The sequence below is a fragment of the Amblyomma americanum genome, chromosome 1 (assembly GCF_052857255.1).
Source record: "Amblyomma americanum isolate KBUSLIRL-KWMA chromosome 1, ASM5285725v1, whole genome shotgun sequence".
NCBI lineage: Eukaryota > Metazoa > Arthropoda > Arachnida > Ixodida > Ixodidae > Amblyomma > Amblyomma americanum.
In genome coordinates, this window is record NC_135497.1 from 253,017,927 (window position 1) to 253,038,002 (window position 20,076).

General features: G+C 45.6%; 1 protein-coding gene and 2 pseudogenes across 2 annotated transcripts in view; 2 read left to right on the plus strand and 1 right to left on the minus strand.

The window, feature by feature from the left end:
* LOC144114935 (FAD-dependent oxidoreductase domain-containing protein 1-like) overlaps positions 1 to 20,076 on the minus strand; it is a 57,094-nt gene that overhangs the window by 5,829 nt on the left and 31,189 nt on the right. The window contains exons 6-7 of one of the 2 annotated variants that reach the window (XR_013311166.1): positions 9,356 to 9,501; positions 5,665 to 5,768 (exon numbers count right to left, since the gene is read on the minus strand). Coding sequence is in view for 1 of the 2 variants with exons in the window: in XM_077648966.1 (XP_077505092.1) it covers positions 5,665 to 5,800; positions 9,356 to 9,501 (282 nt within the window). In the remaining variant the exon portion in view is untranslated. Of the gene's footprint in view, positions 1 to 5,664; positions 5,801 to 9,355; positions 9,502 to 20,076 lie in introns of both variants that reach the window. The other variant, XM_077648966.1, reaches the window with a different exon arrangement.
* LOC144114937 (uncharacterized) lies at positions 10,690 to 11,732 on the plus strand (annotated as a pseudogene).
* Positions 12,986 to 14,497, plus strand: LOC144116433 (uncharacterized; annotated as a pseudogene).

A 20,076-nucleotide genomic window follows, 5' to 3' on the forward strand; every position in this document is an offset into this window, starting at 1 on the left:
TTATCATACAACAAAGACAGAAAAAAGGCAACCTGAATATTGGAAGTCAAAGAAAACCTGCAACTGGTAGCGCAACAGGCGACCAGCTGAGTTTCAGTATGTTTTGGAGTGCTTTGCGGCTATGTGTTCTGCATGCCCACATGGTTTCGTTAAGCGCCTCCAATGAGAAAGGTGGAGCAGCTGAGGACCTCCAAGTGCCTTTTTAAAAGCTCCTCGGATGAAGTTCGTTCAATGGTATGCAACTGGGACAAGGAAAAAGAGCTGTGTATACCCAATGTGCCCCACGCCTCCACGTTAGCAAACACCACTCAGCATGTTTGCTTCATCAACATACCAAGACGCTGTGCTGCATAACCAGCCCTACAAGGACTATTATTACAGAATTTAAATATGCCCACACGTACCAGTCGCTATACACATCAGTCGTGACGGTGGCTCGGCGTTGACAGCGACGCTGCCAAGTCATCAGCACTAGGATTTTCTTGCCAGACCCATCGCCTCAGCCCCTCGCCCTCAACAGCATCGCACACAGTGTGGGGTTGAGGTCGCTGAATGTAGGCCGCAGTTATTTGCGAGAACTTCGATGTCGGAATCGGGTATGGGATCCATTGTAATGTTGGTGGAAACATAACTGTACAAAGCGACAATGGCTGATAAAGGCCTTCAACGTCCGGCCGGCAGTAGTTTTCGTTTTTGCTGCTGCTAGGCGGGAGCACAGTGCTCGCTGCTACCAATCACGGAGTCCTTGTTTCTGTTTCCACCACTTTACGTCACTCTTGTCCTATTTCGTCATCAGAGAATCCAGAGTTTGAATCGTAGTGGCGGGAAAAAGTTTATCAACTTCAAATCCAAATCTCTTAACAATAAATGCACCTTTCGCTGCTGGACAAGCGGCAACAAAACCACAAAATGCCAAACTATCGAATTTTAGTAGCAAAAAAAATTTGACAGCATTGTCCTCAGTATCTTTTTAATATGTGGAAATTGTCAACATAATGGCTACAATTTTTTATATGAAATTATACCAGCTAAGAAGGGAGTAACCGACGAATGCACCACCCAGTGGTCTTTAACATGCACTGATATCATACAGCACACGGTCATTTTCGCATTTAGCCTCTATTGGAATGCAGCTGACAAAGTTGGGACTTGATCTTGTGTCCTTGCGCTGTGCAGCCGAGAACCAAAGCAACTAAGCTACGATGAAGGGCGTTTGTGCTGCATCTATTTTCTTTCTAATGTCCATGTGCATTTGCATAGAGTACAGTGACCAAGTGTGATGTCAAAGCTAGCTAGCCCACCAGTATGCATTGAGTAACAAAAGAACGATGAACATAAGGAAACAATTTCAATTCCCTTTGAATAACAAAATATAACGGCATCGATGTAGTGTATTTACTCGATTATAACGTGGACCCGTTTTTCAAGGTCAGAAAAATAAAAGTGCAATGATTTGGATCGTAACTTTTCATCTTTCTATAAAGAAATGAATAATCTCACCTAGAACAACACACTTTTATTGCAACCGCTCTAAAGCCACGATGAAGCAAACCGTGCCACTGCCTCAATCGCCTTTCTGGCAGACATCAGACTTCCTTCAAACTGAAAATCTACTCCTTTTCACAAAATTAATAACCAAGCACCAACTAGCATTTAACTCCATCACTGTTAGGATTTTCTGCTTTGCCAGCTGCATTTGCCGATACGCACATTAATTTCAGGAACACCAAATGCACGTGAGGCTTCCCGATTAATGTTCATTTGCCTCTGTACACAAGATCACCTTATTTTAAAGCATTAGCTTTTTTTAGCTTTCTTTCATGCCCTTGTCACTATCTGCAGTGCAAGCCTTGGCAGCACGCCAAGATGCTGCTCTCCAATAAGCTCATGGCGCATTTATCCTTCGACGAGAGCTCCTGAGGTGGTGGCACGCTTGTCAAACTTGGCAGGCTGCCAAGACACCGAGTGCCCTTGACAGGAGTGTTGGCGGAGCTGATGGCGGTGGTGCGCTTGTCACGGGGCTGCCCGGCTGCGCCAGTATGTGCTTAGAAAGCCTCCGCACACAGAATCGCCTTCTTTTTTCAACCCGGCATTTTAGTGAACTCGGCGCATCTACACAACCAACGTTTCCATGTTGGCTCAAGTCTGATGGGACACTTCATATGCTCGCGAGGCCTTGGCAACCACAACTGTGGTAGGCTTTACTCCATCTCAGTAGTTCCTTGCAGCATTGCCAAAGCTGCGATGAGTGCAGAGGCGATGTTATGGCACTGCAGCATGTAGTGCCAGCATAAAATGGGCATATGGGATTAGCATACGCTAAAAACAAATACAGTAGCCGACGAGTAATTCGGACTCCAATAATTCAGAGGACTTGCAGAATATTTCGGACCTCGATGAGGCACCGTCAGTCACCCCATAGAAGTACATACATATTCGCGACGGATATTTCGGGCTTCAAAAGTCCGAAAGTTCGATTTTTCGGACTAATTTCAGTCGCCTGCGGGCCAAAATTGGCCATCTTATCGGCTTTTCGCCGGCACAAAAGGCGCCATCTTGGATTGAGGTGGATTTACGGTGCAGCTGGATTGGCTTGACATACTTTCGGTACCTAATTGTTGCCAGTAGAGGTCCCTGTGATCTCTGACACTTTGAGGTGGCAGTCGGATTGTCATCGCTGTCAACTTGCTTTTGTAGCCGTCGCCGACGTTGTCGCGGGCAGTTATCGCTTGTCCCATACGTTGAAAATTGGTTGTTGGGGGATGGAAATTGTGAGGAGCTATCTCACATCTCGGTGAGAAGGGATAAAGGAGGGACTGAGGGAAGAAAAGAAGAAAGAGGTGCCGTAATGGAGGGTTCCGGAATAATTTCGACCACCCAGGGGTCTTTAACGTGCACTGACATCGCACAGCACACGGGCGCCTTTGCGTTTCGCCTCCATCGAAACGCAGCCACCACGGTCGGGTTCCAACCCGGGTACACCGGATCAGTAGCCAAGCACCCTAACCACTAAGCCACCGCGGTGGGTCTCATACGTTCGCCATTTCGTCACTTGGGTTTCTCTGACCGCGTCTACCGAGTGGCGCTCAGTCTTCACGAAGTTACATCCATTCGCCGTTTTGTGATTGCGTCCGGTGGTTCCGCCACTTTGAACGAAAGTGCCTTATCTTTGCGTGCGTTGAACGAGCAGTGTGGTGCACACTCGGGTTGTGGACAACATGGCCCCGCCAGGTCCGTCAAAGAAGCGTGGGAAGCATTCCAACTAAACGCAGTGACCTTGCTGTCTAGCGTGTACAGTGAAAGCACAACTTTGGCGCAAATCGTCGCCAGCAAGAGAAATTTGCTGCAAGGTAAAATCAGTGATATTTTTAAGCCGATTTCATGTCAATAAAGTTACTTTTTCGTGCGTCACAGATTTTTCAGACTGTTCGATTATTCGGACCATTTTTCGGGTCCCTTCGAGTCCAAAAAATCGGTCGGCGACTGTAGCGTGCTTCGTAATGTACATGTGTCAAATGCTATTTCAAATCGAGCCTCACCATACGCTCGTGTTACATATGCTGTTCCCCGATTTTAGCATATGGCTCCTGCGTACATGAAAACAGCACCTGGCTTAATTATCGTTTCCAAAATGATGACACCTTTCGAAGCAGGACCCTTCGCTTCGGACTGGATTCATCGTTGTTAGTGCCATTTTCAGTTTGTTTCCTGAAAATAAATAAGGCACAGGGCTTTTCGTTCATCTCATCTCACCTATAACAAAGAGTATGTGCGATATATTTGCTTTATTATTTATTTACAGTGACGATTCTGCTGCCTCTAAGCTTGAAAAGGAATGTCGGTTTGTTGGCAAAAATGATTCTTTTTCGAACAACCAGCTGGCACCACTAGGCAGAGCTTATCGTTGCGTCTCCGTTTCCATATGATGAACTAAATGTGCGGATGTGAGAAATGGAGTAACGTCCCCGAAAACGCCTGCATTTAGCGTATGTAAGCATGCACACGCTTATGGTTCCTAGAACAGCGTTGATTTATACACTTTTCTAACCATATCTGTTTACACTATGAGCAGACGACTTGGCGCGGAGGAAAACGTTTAATGCTTCCTCCTGACTGGCTGAGGAGGTCTCTATCTTCCATAGTTTTGCAAGGAACTTATGAGATGGAGTACAGGTAGGAAACATTGATGATATTGATAAGCAAGAAATACCAAGCCGCTATTTTGTGGTGCCGATGACAATAAAAAAAAAATAGGGTGTTGCTGGCGTAGTTTCATTTTAGTACTCGATTCTAACATGCATGTCATTTTTAGGAAAAATTTTCAAGAAAAAAGATGTGCACTAGAATCGAGTAAATATGGTATGCTCTACCAAAATAAAACTAATAAACTTTTGAAATATTAATGTAATAATGAAACAGCTAAGCAAAATGTTCTTACACAAATTTGATTTGCTGTCAATCTAAGCCTGAAAAGCAGGGTGTATAGCATAGACTCGTTCCATGAAATGTAACCAAGAGAAATGGCATTACATAACATACATTCTTGAAAAGGTTGGTAACCACCCTCCCATAAAAAGTTATGTTTTACTCTAGTGGTTTGAGGCACCACCCAAGCAACATGTTCCTGCAAGAATCTTCACCGGACTGGGGAAAAAAATCATAACAGCCGGGAAAACGCAACAGTGAGGAAAGCTCCGAAAATAAATGAAGAAAGAGCAGTTTCAACTATAGACAATTTATTTCCACAGAGTGCGCTTAGGAATCAAAATCCAGAATGGTGGCTTGCCGTTTCTGCCATGAGCCTGCTTTGCTTTCGGGCCGAAGAGCGCGGCATTCCCCTCTATCTCGGCACGCTTCGAGACGATGCTGTTAAGCGTCGAGGGTGGGAGACCAAGGTACTTGGCAATGTCGACCCTCTTCCACGCTGGCTGCCTGTCGACTGCGTTTAATGCGTCCAGCTTTTCCTCAAGGGAAAGTGCCTTCCGCTTGCGCAACTCCATCTAAGCACAAGTTCGATGTTCATGAGGCTTAATGCACAATGACGATAGCACGATAGAAGAAAAGTCGACCCATCCAACAAACATGCGAAGACCGTAAAAGTGAGAGCATTTTTCACGAACGGCCACCTAGTGGCGGCCTCTCGAACTTGCGTGTGGCTTCTTGCAGCCAGTTCCATAGTCAAGCCCGGCCAAAACTCGCCAAAAGTCAAAATGGCGGTTGGAGCGCGTTGCCTACTTCAGCCCAGGCGTGTTCGGGGTGCTAAGTTGCGACGTATCATGCAGGAACGTTTTCACAACTACTACGTAACAGTGGGGTTCCTTATACATTGGATCCTATGGAAGCTATACCGGGACCAGATGAAAACGACGTAGCAGCCGGGAAAATGCAGCAGTGAGGAACGTAACAGCGGGGTTCTACTGTATACTTAATAACACCAAATAAAGTCATTGCAATAAAGATATTTTGCCATGTTTCACACATATGTGCACTCTCCAAGGCAGTTTCTTCTTTTGCACACTAAGATGACTAGTCTCTGCAAGTGAAATTCCCGTTTCCTATCCTAGAGTGATAGCAATGGGGGTGGTTATTAAAGAGTAAAATGAGGCTCCACAAGAATAAACATTGAAGTCAAAGTAAAATGTGTTGGAAAAAAAAAAATCTCACCGGAGCAGGGGACTTTCCACACACAAAGTGGCCCCCAAGGCCTTCTCTTCGGCAGTACACTCCGTCAGGTGCTACCACCAGCGGAAAGTTGAGGCCAGGGCCGTCTGGGCAATGCACAACATAAACGTAGCGTTTCCTGCATTACAAACACAGAAAAATTTACAATGCAACCATCTACAACACTCGGTTTTTAAAAAATTGGCCGAAAATAATGATACTCAGTAATGAAAAATATGAGCACAGCTGATGAGCTATTTGAATCATAAGTGATCACACGAGACACAGTGCTGAATGGCGGTGGTGCGCCTCTGCTCGGCTGGACCTTTTGTAGCGGCTGCCGCAAATAAAGCATGGCAGATTCCACCACTCTTGACTCACTTTCCTCCTTGCGCACTCACCTACTTTTGCCATGCCCACTTCCTCTGCATTCCTCCTCACACTTTCACCATACACTCCTCCTCCACATTTCTTCTCATGCTCCTGCTGTACCTCCTTCCTCCGCTTCCCTGCTTGTGCTCTCTTAGCTATCGCCGTACTTTCATCCTCCGCTGTGCTCCTCGTCCACTCTGCCGGTTTTGACTTCGAGACTGATGCCGACGCTCAACCCATGAACAGGTGCCTAAGAGCTGTGCTCTAAAATCTTATGACCAGAAACAAAAGAAAGTATGTGCACTGTGTTAGCAAAATATGTGATATATACGGAGATATAATTTTGTGGCTTATTCAAGCTCTACCCTCAGTACAATTGACGTATTTGCAATCTTAGCAAACTAACCTCTCAATTTAACGGAACTTACATTTCCCTTTAGTGTCCCTTCAACAACACCAACTGATGATGATCCCCTCTTAACACAATGTTCATTATGCTTTTCGGTGCGCTATGGTGGCTTAGTGGCTATGTCACTTGCAGTGATGCTACCGATAAAATTCAATTTGCAGCAATTTTGAGAGCCCAGAAAATAAACAGTTTGGAGCATTTTGGAACAGAGAAACGTCAATTCAGGAGCACTAAAACTTCTAATCTGGAGCACTTTGCAGCAATAAAACTGATTCAGGAGCCCTCATAAGCATGTAGCTTTTGGTTTTCAAATCTTTTGGGCTGGAAAACGCTGGAAAAGTTTGAGTGTGATGTAAAGGTGCACTAAACCATTAGGTTTATAGTTAATGGCACAGAGTCACACCAGACAGGTCACATGTGTCATGCAAAATCCGCAATATAACAGCTGCTTATTCATTTTTCGCGATTCTAACCCTTAGGCAGGGTCGCCTGAGAGATGGTGTGAATTAAAATGAAGAAAGCAGTGCCCATGCTGCAACTTTTGTATGCCTCAAGTGCTCTCAAATCGTCAGTGATGACACAGCCACAGTGCTAGAAGTACTTTAGGTGATACGACGGCGCGCCTTCGCCATGGAGCCGCCGCGGAAAATATTCAGACGAACTTCCCACCACGCCGAGAGAGGGCGCCACTCTGGGTCGGGTCTGCCGCGTCCACCCGCCGCGCTATATCCGCGCGCGATGCTGCGAGGCTGTGTTTGAGAGTGCCTCTGTGGAAACCAGTGTGAGAGGTTGCATCGTTTATTATGTGACAGGCTCTCTGTCGAGGAAGCTACTGAAAGAGACGGGTTCTTCACAGTGTAGACTCAGGTTAGTTCAACACAATAGCTAGGCGGGCGAGTTGGTAATACACCAACTTGTTCCCGTTTTTCGGGTTAGTTGCAACAGATAATGTGGCAAAAAAGCCTGAAGCAGCTCTAGTAATGTGCAAAACACATGGAGGGCTTAAACATCCTCCCTCTGCACTCTTCTACGTCATGAAGCAGACAGAAAAAAATATTTCAGAAGCGCGCTGATGATGAAGTGTATGACATAAGCATTCACTACACACCAGAAAACTTCAGTCTGTCTTTTCTGTGTCCAGAAGATAAAAGAGATATCATGGCACAAGTGTTGCACTACTACGTCGGATTGCAAATGCACCAGTACTACAAGCAGCTCAAGAAAAATGAGCCCAACAAAAGCCAAAACCTTCGCAAACTCTCAAAGCTAGGATAAGCGGTAGTGCGCCTTTTTATTGAAGAATGTAGTGGGTTGCCATGAGATGATAATGAGTGTAGGACCGAAACCTGTGCACCTCATCAAAGTTGAACATGAGAGGAATGCTCAAAGGATCAGATAATGTAAGAGTACATAATTATTACTAGGAAAATAGCCAACACGCAAGCAAAGGTCATAAGGTGTTCGATACGAACTACTTATCAAGCACTGCGAAAGAAAAATTTCTTAATACAGGCACTGAGTGCCTGCAGTCAATGGTTGTTGGGCTGTCAGACTTTTTCGCCACCAGTGCAGCCTCCTGACAGCCCTCATTCAGCTGGAAAATATTTTATTACTGTGCTTAAAACCAAGACATGCGTATTTGCACATCACATATAAAGCCATGTGTTCACTGCATAGAAATGTTAATTTCTGCCTTGCATTACATATGTCATTTTGCCTACTCGTTCATCCATATATTATGGCCACCCTGCATGCCAACGTTAGTGAATGATTCATATTTTTTGGTAAACTGTGGTTAAGGATATGCAGAAGTACTTTTACAGTACAGCGCTGACTTGTGCCATGTCTTCTTTCTGCCATTGCTGTAAATATTTTGCTAAAAATTTATGTCAGTATCGTCTTTGCCACTTGTTAAGAAATGCTAGCAAGGCTAATTATTGCTCTACTTCGCTGGTGTTTGTCAAAGTAAATCATATGTATCCCAGACTCCGCCACTATACTTGCCTCATTTCCTGTGTTGCAGAACTGCATTTGCAGCTTGTCTGCAGCTTCACACAAGTACCAATTTGAAGTATTAAAAATATAGATATATATTATCCAGCCTCATGAAATTGAGTGGGAGGCATTGGGAAAATTGTAAATAATAATTAAAATGGTGAAAACTGAATATATTAAATCGCAATGGGCTACCCCAACAGCAACTGAAATGCTGCGACCGCAGTTTGGCACATCGCGATCAACGGCGATTCTGCACTCAAAACCATTTATATTCGCTTGGCATACACACTAAGGTGTTCAGCAATGATAACAGGGCCGTGTAATGTTAATGGTATCTGCTTAAGGAGAGTGAATCAGCGCCGCAGCATCAGAATTCACAGGATCACCCATAGGACAGAACGTGGAACAGGCTAGACAACAGGCACGGGCAGTCCGATTCATGCTAGCGCCATCTCGAGGCAGACGAGGGAAGTAGGGACAAATGCGCCTCACCTCCCCAGGCACTGTCATATCACGTGGCTGTCCATGTTTTCTAATGTGCTGCGCATCATTCCAAAGACAGAACACACAACTAAAATTTGGTGCCTCTGCTCCTTCAAGGAAATGCCATGACATGGCGCTTGTCAATACCATTATTTGATAGGGCCTCTAGATATGTCCATTTAAGTACCAGAAGTGCTGCTAGCCTCCCAGGAGTTTTCCTCAGCTAAGGTGGCACAAAACCAGAAGGCTTAAAAATTTTGAGAATTAGGCATCTTCATTCACAGTATATGCATCTGTTTCAGGACTTCCAATGGAAGCCCAACACTTGGCTCATGTGGGACCTCATATCAGACAAATGCAAGATTTTAGCCATTTCAGGTTACCGCAAAACCACAAAAGTGGCAGTGAATCTCTCGAGCTGAACATACAAACCTAGGCTCCAAAGGCAGGGCTGTTCCCAGAATTCCTGATCCAGCACCAATACGCAACAGCTTGGCCACTTCCCCAGAATGTGGTCCAGCAGCCACCACCAGTATGGCAAAGGTAATCTTGTGTGTCACTCCATCAGGTGTCTTGACCTGTGCATCATACAATAACCAAGACTGTCAATGTTCTGTCAAAAAAGCAGATGTCAAGAATAAAAAATGGCTGGTGGTTTAGCATTGCTAAGCACGGTTTTTTGCAGGTGGACATGATCTCCACTTATCCCAAAGCTTGATTGAGGTGCCCACTGACCCAGGGAGCCAGTTATACACCTTTCCTTTCTTCAAATCAGTGGAGTCTAAACCTTCCACTGGTTTTGAGAAAAGAAAAGGCGCATAACTGCCTCAATTTGTAGGTGGATGCCACCACCTACTCACTACACAAATGAGATGCCCACTGACCCAGTGAGCCAGTGCTACTCCGAGGCTTTCACACACACAGACTCACACTGCTGAAACAGCAGGGAGTGCAGCTTGAAGTGCTTTCGCACTAAAAACTACCGGTGATAGCCATCAGACAATCACCGATGCACAAACACAAAAAAATGTGTGCTTAGACTGTACTTTGTGCTTTCATACCTTATTGGGTTTGTGGAACAAACAACTATTTTTCTTGTTACTTCATCCCTTGCCTGACTCTGCCTGCACTCGCCTTGATTACAGAACATACACTTTGAAAGCACTGTCTTTGAGGTCACAAAAATGTTGATGTCATATGTAGTCCACTGCATACTGCTGTCACCTGACACCCATTACATACACATTAAGTTCATTTGCAGTGTTTTGGAGCACCGCACACGTGGAGGGTATTTACAACTTCTGAGAGCTACCTCTGGTGTCACAAAAGCTAGACCGAATATATTTGCTGGAGCATGATGGGTGATTCAATATCAAGCAGTCTTTCGCTTTTCTTACTCTCAGTGCAGACTGTTTCAGGCACCCTTGAATGGGTTATAAGCGAGTGCAATAGTATGTTCTGTGGATATATATATATATATATATATATATATATATATATATATATATATATATATATATATATATATATATTGAGCTGACACTAGTAGTGTCTGATTGCAGTGTGTGATACATGCTTGTTTGGCTTGATATCCATAAAAACATGAAATTCTCATAATTTTAATTCCCTTGTGAAAATGTTGGCACAAGGTAGAGCACACACTCCCAGCCAACGTTACTAGATTCTTTCCAGTTCCCAAACTGCGGTGCGCCGCCTGACACTTCTCTGTTGCGCTCCGCGTGAGGGCGCGCACGGCGGAGTTTGCCCGGAGAGACGCGAGACGCCGCACCGCAGAACTTTGTGGGGAGCAAGTGGCAGTGTGCCCGTTTGCTAACGTTTGCGCTCGTGCCCGCTGATTTCGAGCAGTGTTTCTGTGTCTCGCTGGTAACGGCATGAACCATGCCACAGTGTTTCGTGCCAGGGTGCAATAGTGGTTACGATTCCGTGCGATCTTCGGGAGAGAAGAGGCATTTTTTCAGGCCGCCTTGCGATGCTGAATGCTTTCGACTGTGGGAGCAGGCAGTACCAAGGCTGGACAAAAAGCTTTCGAGATCGTGATCCGTTTGCGATCTTCATTTCCACGATGATGACATCTTGAAGGTCTTCAAGCACAACATTTGTGGTGATGTGGAGATGATTCCGTGCGACAAGTGGGCACTGAAAGATGACGCCGTGCCCCGCTTGTTCCCAAACTGTCCAAAGTACCTGTCAAAACCAACAAGGAAACGTAAAGGGCCTACTTGTAGACTCTCACCTGCAAAATGCAAGCGTCGAAAAAAACAAGGTGAGCATGCGACTGCAGCAGTCGGAGAAATAAACAACGACGCCACCTTCTCAGCAGATAACAGCCAACAGCCCACTGCTGGAGAGTACCGAATCATCATTTCTCATGTTATCTCGCTTGGCCAAAGACCGTCAAAAGGTTCTAGGTTGGTCTTTTGACGTTATTGAAGCAATGGCTGTATTGCACAAGCTGGGCATAAGGAACAATATTCCCTGTGTGGAAATGTCTCTGACACTGTCGGAGAACATTAATTTGACGGTTTGTGCAGACTTGTGCCTCGCAGTGTCTACACCGGGAAGCAGAACACTGAGAAGTCCTTTGAAGGCTTAAAAAGCCCGATTCAACATACTGAAAAGCTGAGCCTATCAAAATCTTGGTGTGGGCTACTCGGTGATTCATCTTAAGTAAGAGTAATGCCGCGCAAAAAACAGGAACAGAAGGAGACGTCATGTTGTTTGTGTCTTCCCCTTCTGTCCCTGTTTTTTGCGCTGCACTACTCTTACTTAAGATGGAAAGCTGAAGTTGTGCTAGGGATGCCCTGCTGAAAAGTATTTGAAAACCTCATCGTCAGTGGTGGCAACAAAGGAAGGTGAAACGTGGAGGCACAACACATGCACTGTGTTGAGCATTAATGCTACATGTGCCCAGTGCCAAACCTTGGACAAACTTTTTTTGCAGCGGACAAAGAAGCACAAAGACTGCAAGAAAAAGCAGAAGGCTTGCTTGAAGTCGATGTATCGCAAGGTTATTCGGACAACCTCAAGGCGAGAAAAATTATAAGAAGAGCTTGTTTTGATGAAGAAAAAGCTCAGCACAATAACCGAAGAAACACTTGACAGCGCTTTTGGTGTCCTTCCAGCCAGACAGCAGTTAGCCTTCAAGACAGCTTTCATAGCAGCAAAAGCAAAGTCGGGAAAAGGGAGGCAGTATGATGCCGAGTGGCTTATGACATGTCTGCTACAGCACATTTCAAGCCCGAAGGCCTACACATTAATTTCTGACATGCAGCTGCTACCATTACCATCAAAGTCTCGCCTTCGACAAATAATAAAGGGCAAGTATGGCTTCAACCAAGTTGCGCTAAACAGCATCAAAAACCATTTCTCTGACAAAAGCCACCTAAGATGGCTAGGAGTATTGCTCCTCGATGAGGTGAAGTTAAAGCAGGGCATCTCCTTCAATAAGGCCTCATGAAAATGGATGGATTTGTCGATTATGGCGAAGTTGCAGCACCAAACACAAATCAACTTGCCGACCACACATTGGTACTGATGTTTGTGCCACTCTTTTTGAAGATTGGGTGCAGCCAGTCGCATGCTTTGCAACAAAAGGAGCAGCTCCTGGAAAAGTTCTTGCAGAACTTGTAATGAGCGCTGTCCTGGAACTGCACAAGAGCAATGCGTCAGTGCTGGCTTTGATCAGTGACGGAGCTGGCAACAACAGATCTATGTGGAGCCAGATTGGAGTGTCAGGCAAAATGGATGCACCTCATCACTTTATAGAGCACCCATGGGGCCCATCCCAAAACATCTACTTCATATGTGATGTTTCACACATTATCAAATGTATAAGAAATCATCTGAGGAAGTACACCTATGGAATGGTAAAGAAAAAGGCATGTGCAAATTTTCAGTGGTTTAACAGTTTAATTTTGCTACTTTCAGGCAGGCAACCTTCGCATCTATTTCCGGCATTTTGTGACGCTCTACGAAGTAGAGAAAAACAAACATGTGTGGGTTGTGCCAAAACTGACTGAAGCACATGTTGCCCATGACAACATGCGTAAAATGAGCATCAGACTAGCAACACAGGTAGATCGTGTTTTTGTAAAAGCATACTGTTTTTTTTATGTCCAAAGATTTGAAAAAAATGCTGTTTTTTTTTTCTACAGCTCTTTAGCCGTGGAACATCAATTGGAATACGCGTATACAGGGGGAAGCAAAAGTTGCTGGCTTGGAAGACTGAAAGCACTGAGACCTTCACAAGAGTGCTGAACGATGTTTTTGATGCGCTCAACATCAAGCTTCCATACAGGGGAATCAGGCGCCATTCCAAAGAGATACAGGCAAGCAGCTTAGCTGCTCTTCCTAGAGCTTAGGGTTGCTAGCACATGCACCGCTTCATTGCTTCATTAAATATTCACACAATTTCTTTCAGACTATAAAGCACTTCTTGGAGGTCTTGAACGTGACTGAGCAAACTGCAGTCGAAAAGGGCACCAAGCTGTTTGCCTCATAACTCACAACAGTCTCTCTACGTGTCACATTGTTGTAGACCCTAGATAATATCAATCATCTGTTCGACAAAGGAGCATTTTATATACTGACCGCCAAGCTTAACCAGGACCCCTTGGAGGTAACAGAATGACCTTGCTTCACTTTGAATTACAATTTAGAGACATGAACTTTTTCTCTAATGCTTGCCATTCTTCTTTCAGTAGCATTTTGGCCTCGCACGGTCATTTGGAGGAGATGAGTCACACCCTACTGTTGTGAATTTCACTTGCTGAGCCTGTACATGCCCATCAAGACAGCACTACATGGAAGTGTTCCAAGGCGAACCGAATGCTGTGCTTGTCAGTGTGGAAGACACATTGAATACCGCTGGAGAGGCTCATCGCTCAAACAGAGCTAGCTTGCGCACCGAGATTGAGGATAGGCTGCTGGAAATGACTTCATTTCCACGTATTACTCCTGACCAAATGAGTGATGAGCACAGCTACTTCAAACGCTCTGTAGATGACAGTGTAGTATATTACTTATCTGGGTATGTTGTACATAAAGTAAACATGCACACTGAGTGCGAGTTGTGCGTGCAGGATATTAGCTAAGAAGCTCCAGTCGTCGGTTCTGACACATACCTCACAGCATACCGGAGCTTCAAATAAGGCAGTCTAAGGCATCCCAGCTTTAAGATGCTACATTTTGTCAGACTTGTAAATGAGTCAATTTCACTGTGCCTTGATGAGGCATGTCTCTGTGGGGACTTTCTTTGGAAGGTCCTGGATGAGCTGGATGAGTGCAATCTATCGCAGCTTGGCTGTGATCAGCACATGTCCACGTTCATGTGCCAAGTGCTGTATTTTTTTGTTGTCACACGGATGCATTTTTATGCAAGCGATGTAAACCGCTGTCTTCAAACCCACAAGAAAGTTGCCACCGCCAGCAAAAAAGCTCATCAACTGTGAAGCCTTGTTTAGTGATTGGAGTCTGGGCATCCCTTGTGCCTCGTAATGAATGCTTTTTGCGCTACCGACAGAAGGAAAGTATCTTTGCTTAGCTTGTTTTTCTTTTTCAGCAAGAGCGGTGGTAAAGAATACCTTGGGGGAGGGAGCAGCTTTGCTGCTGGTGCTTTATCCTGTCCCCTATCCCCTATAGCCTATCCCCAACATCCAACGAACACACTAGTGAGCTGTAAAAATTTGAGCCACATTGCATGTCACAATTTCAAGGCAAAGATTGCTATTTGACTTGAAAACCGCCAGCGCTCCACTCCAGTGCACCGGCTAACCGTGGCCGCCACGCCATCTGGTGAGTGGAAACAAAAATGGGCTGCACCTCGACGCAGCTGCTGCGGAGGGAGTTTGAAAACTGAAAGGATCTAGTAACTTTGCTCCGAGCAGTCTTAGGAGAAAATCCAATTAGAGCTGATTGGAACTAATTAAATTTGGTTATAACTGGTTCAGCTTGGACCAATTATTTTTGAAGACCACTGAAGCCTACTGGAACCAACGAATATGAAACTAATTAGTTTTAAAACAATTGGATCCAATCGTGCCAAAAAATCAGATGGTTCCAAACGTAATTCCCATCATTTTTTTTTTCTTTTATTGGGAGGAGCAGCCATCTAAAACTGCAGTGGTGAACTAGTGATGGTCAGAGCATTTGCCTCGCATGCAGGAGGTGTTGGGCTTGATCCCCCCAATGCCACGAGGTACCCACCAGTTTCAGTGCATACAAGCTTCTCCCAGCCTGGTGTTTGGCTTCTCTTGGATAAAATGCAAGAGGAAAAGGTTTTAGGCCTACCATCTGATGCATCAGTTCTAAATCTGCCATGTGGCCCATTTGCAACCTTTTTTTTTTTCTTTCACCATTGATCACCCCAAATCTGGCTGGTGTGGTAATGCTCAATTGTGGCCCCCTTCCCAAGCATTTCACCCCAAAGAAAGCCAAGCATCCATGCAAGAGAAAGCTTGTACTCATCTGAAAACTGGTGGGTACCGCTCTAGCCACTAAGCGACCGCTGCCAGCAATCTGCAACGTCACGATAGAAGGTATAAGGAGATTAACTGTGATGTCATGAAAATTGGTCGAAGCCATTGGGTGGAAGGCCCTTTGAGGGGTATTTGCCGCTGAATTCAGGTTGTTCCGACTACAGGCTACTCCCTGTGTTGTAAACAATGTGATGTCAGGGAATGTAGAGAGGGAGTGCGGAGAGGGAGAATAGTCCACTGTAGTGTTTGTATTTGCTTCTCCATAACTGTTGTATCCACATTTACCCCCACTTCTCACACTGTAAGAATTGAAACAAGCTGCGGCTGCTATCTTTGTTTGTGCAATTAGAGCAGCCACTGTACCTAGACTCTTGCAAGCCCCAAGACATTACAAACGAAATGATACAGCAATCGGCTGCAGCACACCGTCAGCAGCTGACCATTTTGCCTGTTATGCAGGCTTCCTGTACACTGATAGTTAATAACAATGGCATGTACTACAAGAGGTCTATTGACAATACTGACAGCATCTCAGGCAGCCTGCTTCACCTAGATGAGTGTCACTGCGACAAGAACTGTAATGACAGAGGTTTAGCTTCAACTCCAATTATATTTGAAGTACAGCTCTTGAATGGGCAGCTGAATGACTGCATGTAGTTCAAAGGACTGCCCTCAAGGCATATATATACTAGCTATGTGAAAGGGAATGCCTAGCTTGCACTATGGAAATTCATCTCTTATTTCTGTATTATAAAGATTATTCATCCAGAGGACAGCTGCTTGGAGAAATCCCTAGAGAGAAATAGCAAGTCGTACAAAATTGGCTATGCCTTTCACGCTGCTTGCACCTGTACATCCAGCAGCAAGTGGATGCGATACTCACAGCAAAACTCCAGCTGCCACTAAAACAAGTGCAAGTTTCTGATTGTTTTCAGCAGTTTATCAGGAGTTTTGCCTAAAGCACTGCTTTTTTCATAGTGCCTTGAAAGGTCAAGATGAAACCTGTTTTTTTCAAATCCTAATGCTCAATGCTGAAGAGCAACATTGTGGTTCTCGCTCTCAATCTGCACACTGCATTTGACCATGTTACTCACATTGCGATTCTGGAGGACCTTACAGGAACTGACTGTGGGGACCACACCTATACTTACATGAATGCACTGCTCTCTGACTGCACTGCGACAGTCGGCATCGGCTCCCTCTGTTCCCACTCTTTCATCCTGCCGCCGCACGGCACTCCGTAGGGCTCGGTCCTCTCCCCTCTCTTTTTTAATATTGCTCTGTCTGGGTTTCCGACCACCTTATCCACTATCCTTGGTCTTCATCACGCTATCTATGCTGACAATGTCACACTCTGGGTCTCTTCAGGTTCTGACAGACATATCCAAAACACTCTGCAGACAGGGCTCAAGGCCGTTTCTGCTTATGTTGAGCATTGCGGTCTGCCTTGCTTGCCGCATAAGTCAGAGCTGCTTCTCGTGCGCGGTTGCTCCCATTCTCGCTCGCCTCCACCTCCTCCAATCCACCTTGCATTGCAGGCACAACGCATTCCATTGGTCCCTCATCTTCATGTTCTCGGCCTGCATCTCCAAGCGGACCATCGCTCGGGGGTCTCCCTGAACCGCCTTTTCACCACGGCCACACAGCTTCTGGGCCTTTTCCGCTCTATTCTCCACCATCGCGATGGACTGCTAGAACAAGACTCGATTTGCCTGGTCCAGGCCCTTTCTCTCAGCCGTTTTGAATATGTTACCCCGGACCTGGCACTCACACCCTCCAACTTCGATTGCCTCGACATGCTTCTTCATCGAGTCTACAAGGTGGCTCTTGGCCTCCTGCAGTCTACGTTCACCCAGTCTCTCCTCGTACTAGGCCTTCACAACACTGCTCGCGAGATTACTGAAGCTCACACAGCGGCTAAACACTACCGCCTCACTCTCTCCGCTTCTGGACGACTTCTTCTCGCTCACCTCGGCCTTCGGTCCTCCCCCTAAGCCCCTGCCAAGCTCCTTGCACTCGTTGCTGGTGGTCGCTCCCATCTCGGTCCATATGCACCCCATCCTTATGTTCGTCACCGATCATATTCGATCGCCATGGTCACCTACTTAAGGCTGCCTCCATTCGCTCCTCGAACCCTTAAGTGGCTGAGGAACTCGCAGTGACCCTTGCCATGACCCTCCATAGCTCTGCTCCTTGTGACTAAACCTTGTCCAACTCCGCTTCAGCTTGCGGCAGCCTCCGAGATCTCACCGCAGACCACACTGTTGTGCGAGTCCTCCGTCACCTACCGCCTCGAGATTCGCCTCGCACTCTGGTCTGGACCCCGGGCTACATATAGCCCTTGAGGGGAATCAACAGGTGCATGCCTGGACCCGCACTCTTTCTTACCGGGCCAGTGACGTAAATTGCAGGGTGGACAGGGGGTCCTGACCCCCCTTCATTTAGGGTGGGGGGACATGGCATGCGAGCGTCCTCCCAAATTCGTCCCGGGACTGCTCAGTCGGCATCGAATGTTATGAGCAGTACATGCAACACAGGGAAGCTGTAGGAGCAAGGAGGCCTCTTCCCTTCCACAGAATGGCTAAGCAGAATCAGATGTTCAAAAAACAGTGCTGTCATAATTACAATCCGCCAACGATCAAAGGACATGCCACGACTTCAAGCCTCCGCTTTTCTGGCATTGAGTCAATCTGTGATTGAGAGAGATGTTAAAGGGGTATGGGCTCCGTGCGTTGCACAGAGCGCTAGTGGCACCATCTGGTTAACAGGGGAGGCAAAAGGTGGACGCTGCCTGGAAAAAGAGTTTGTTGTAGAACCAAATTCGGAAGTGTGAATTGGGAAGGTCTTAACATTGTGCGGAGTGTTTTGAATGTGCCATCACTGGTAGGAGTCAGGAATTGCTTTGTGTAGAGTGAAGGAATGCTCTATGTGGGTCACAGGCAATGGTTTATGGTGGAGTTCTTGGAGCTAGCATCTGAGCTTTCAGTTCTCATTTGCTATGCTTTTCTGTGGTTCAGTGCGTCAACTTCTTTCTTTTGCATGCGTGCGTATGTGTGTGAGCTGTGGGTGCGAAAACTGGTTTTTGAGGAACGAAATCTCACAGTCTCTGTCTCACATCTCGGCGGACTGCACAATAAGGGAACTTATGTCATTTTTCATATTGTTTCATCCAAGTTTTAGTGTGTATCTGTATTTTATTTCCTACAGTGTTTTAAAATTTTGTATATATAATTGTTACATTCCAGAGATCCAAAACCCTTTTCTAGGCCAAGAAAAAGGAAAATAGAAAGTGATTTAAATTTTCTTAATTTATTTCTTGCTTTTCACAACACTGCAAAGCCCTTTCTGGACTGCAAAGCCCTTTCTGGAGTAAAGAATTTATCAATAAATAGAAAATACAACCATAATATTATGTGAGGGCACATGTCGTTAAGAATTCATTTAATTGGTTCCTTCATGAAATACCTAAATAAAAGCACATCATCTTTTTGTATGCTTAGAGATATGCTTCTCTGAGGGAAATACATATAAAGCAGTGTCAGTCCTCAGGACTTAAGAGCATTACCATCTGCGTGTAGTAAAGTGCGTTTTTTGCAATTCTAACTGACCATTCGCATAGTGGAGGTAAGGTACATAGCTGATTTCATTATCTGGGTCAGTCAGGCACTTGTTTCTCAAACTGTAGAGGGACTTAATCTCAATAAGTTGAACTGCACCGCCGGTTGTTGAAATGCTGTCAGGACTGTAACACAATCATGGCTGCTCGCAATCGATGATCAGCCCAAACTGAAAGCAAATGAAACTAAATGTAGCAGTGGTGACATAAAGGTGGCGTCAAGGCTTTCACTGTATTAAAATTCGCAGAAAAGCAGGTGCCGAATCTCCCGCGGTGCCATTCTGGCAGCGCTGTCGGTGCGCATCTGCTATGTGGCCGGGCTGATGTGAACGCACTGGGAGTCTAGTTCACGCGGCGAGTGCCACGAGGCATTGCTGGTGATGTGGTCGGTGTTGGCGCCACCATACGGCCCGTTCGAGGTTTTGTCACCTACAGCGTTTTTTTCAGACTAGAAAAGACATTTTGGCGCGAACATTGCTAACTCAGGTTGGACTTCGTAGCAACGCTCATGCCCCTGGAGTCATGTAACGCAAGGGGCCCCATCCTAGCACAAACTTTCAAGGGCCTACCGATGGCTCGCTGTTGCGACTAAAATTTCGGTGCAATTACTCGCAACACATGATCGGTGACAGCTGCTGTTGCGTAGTACACTGGAACGAAGGACAGCGTCATTGAGATTTTTTTCTGTACATTGCATATGTACAAAAATGTAAAGGTTCTTGAACGACAAACAGTCATTCAAATATTTGTCCTCTACTTGCTAATTTCATGGCCTTTACGTTTTTCATAGCAGCGGCATGCACTGCTTTGATGGTTCCAAACCGATATAGTTCCAGACTTCGTGTGATATTTTCTTTACTTATTAAATACGCAAGAACATGAAAGCATTGGTATCAGTTACGTCTGCCACGAGTGAATGATAAGGAGATAGTTGGTATGACATGATTACAAAGCATAAAACTGAGCAGGGGACAAGACACAGCAGAGAAGCAAACAGGAAGAGCTCGCCCTGTTTGCTTCTCTGCTGTGTCTTGTCCTCT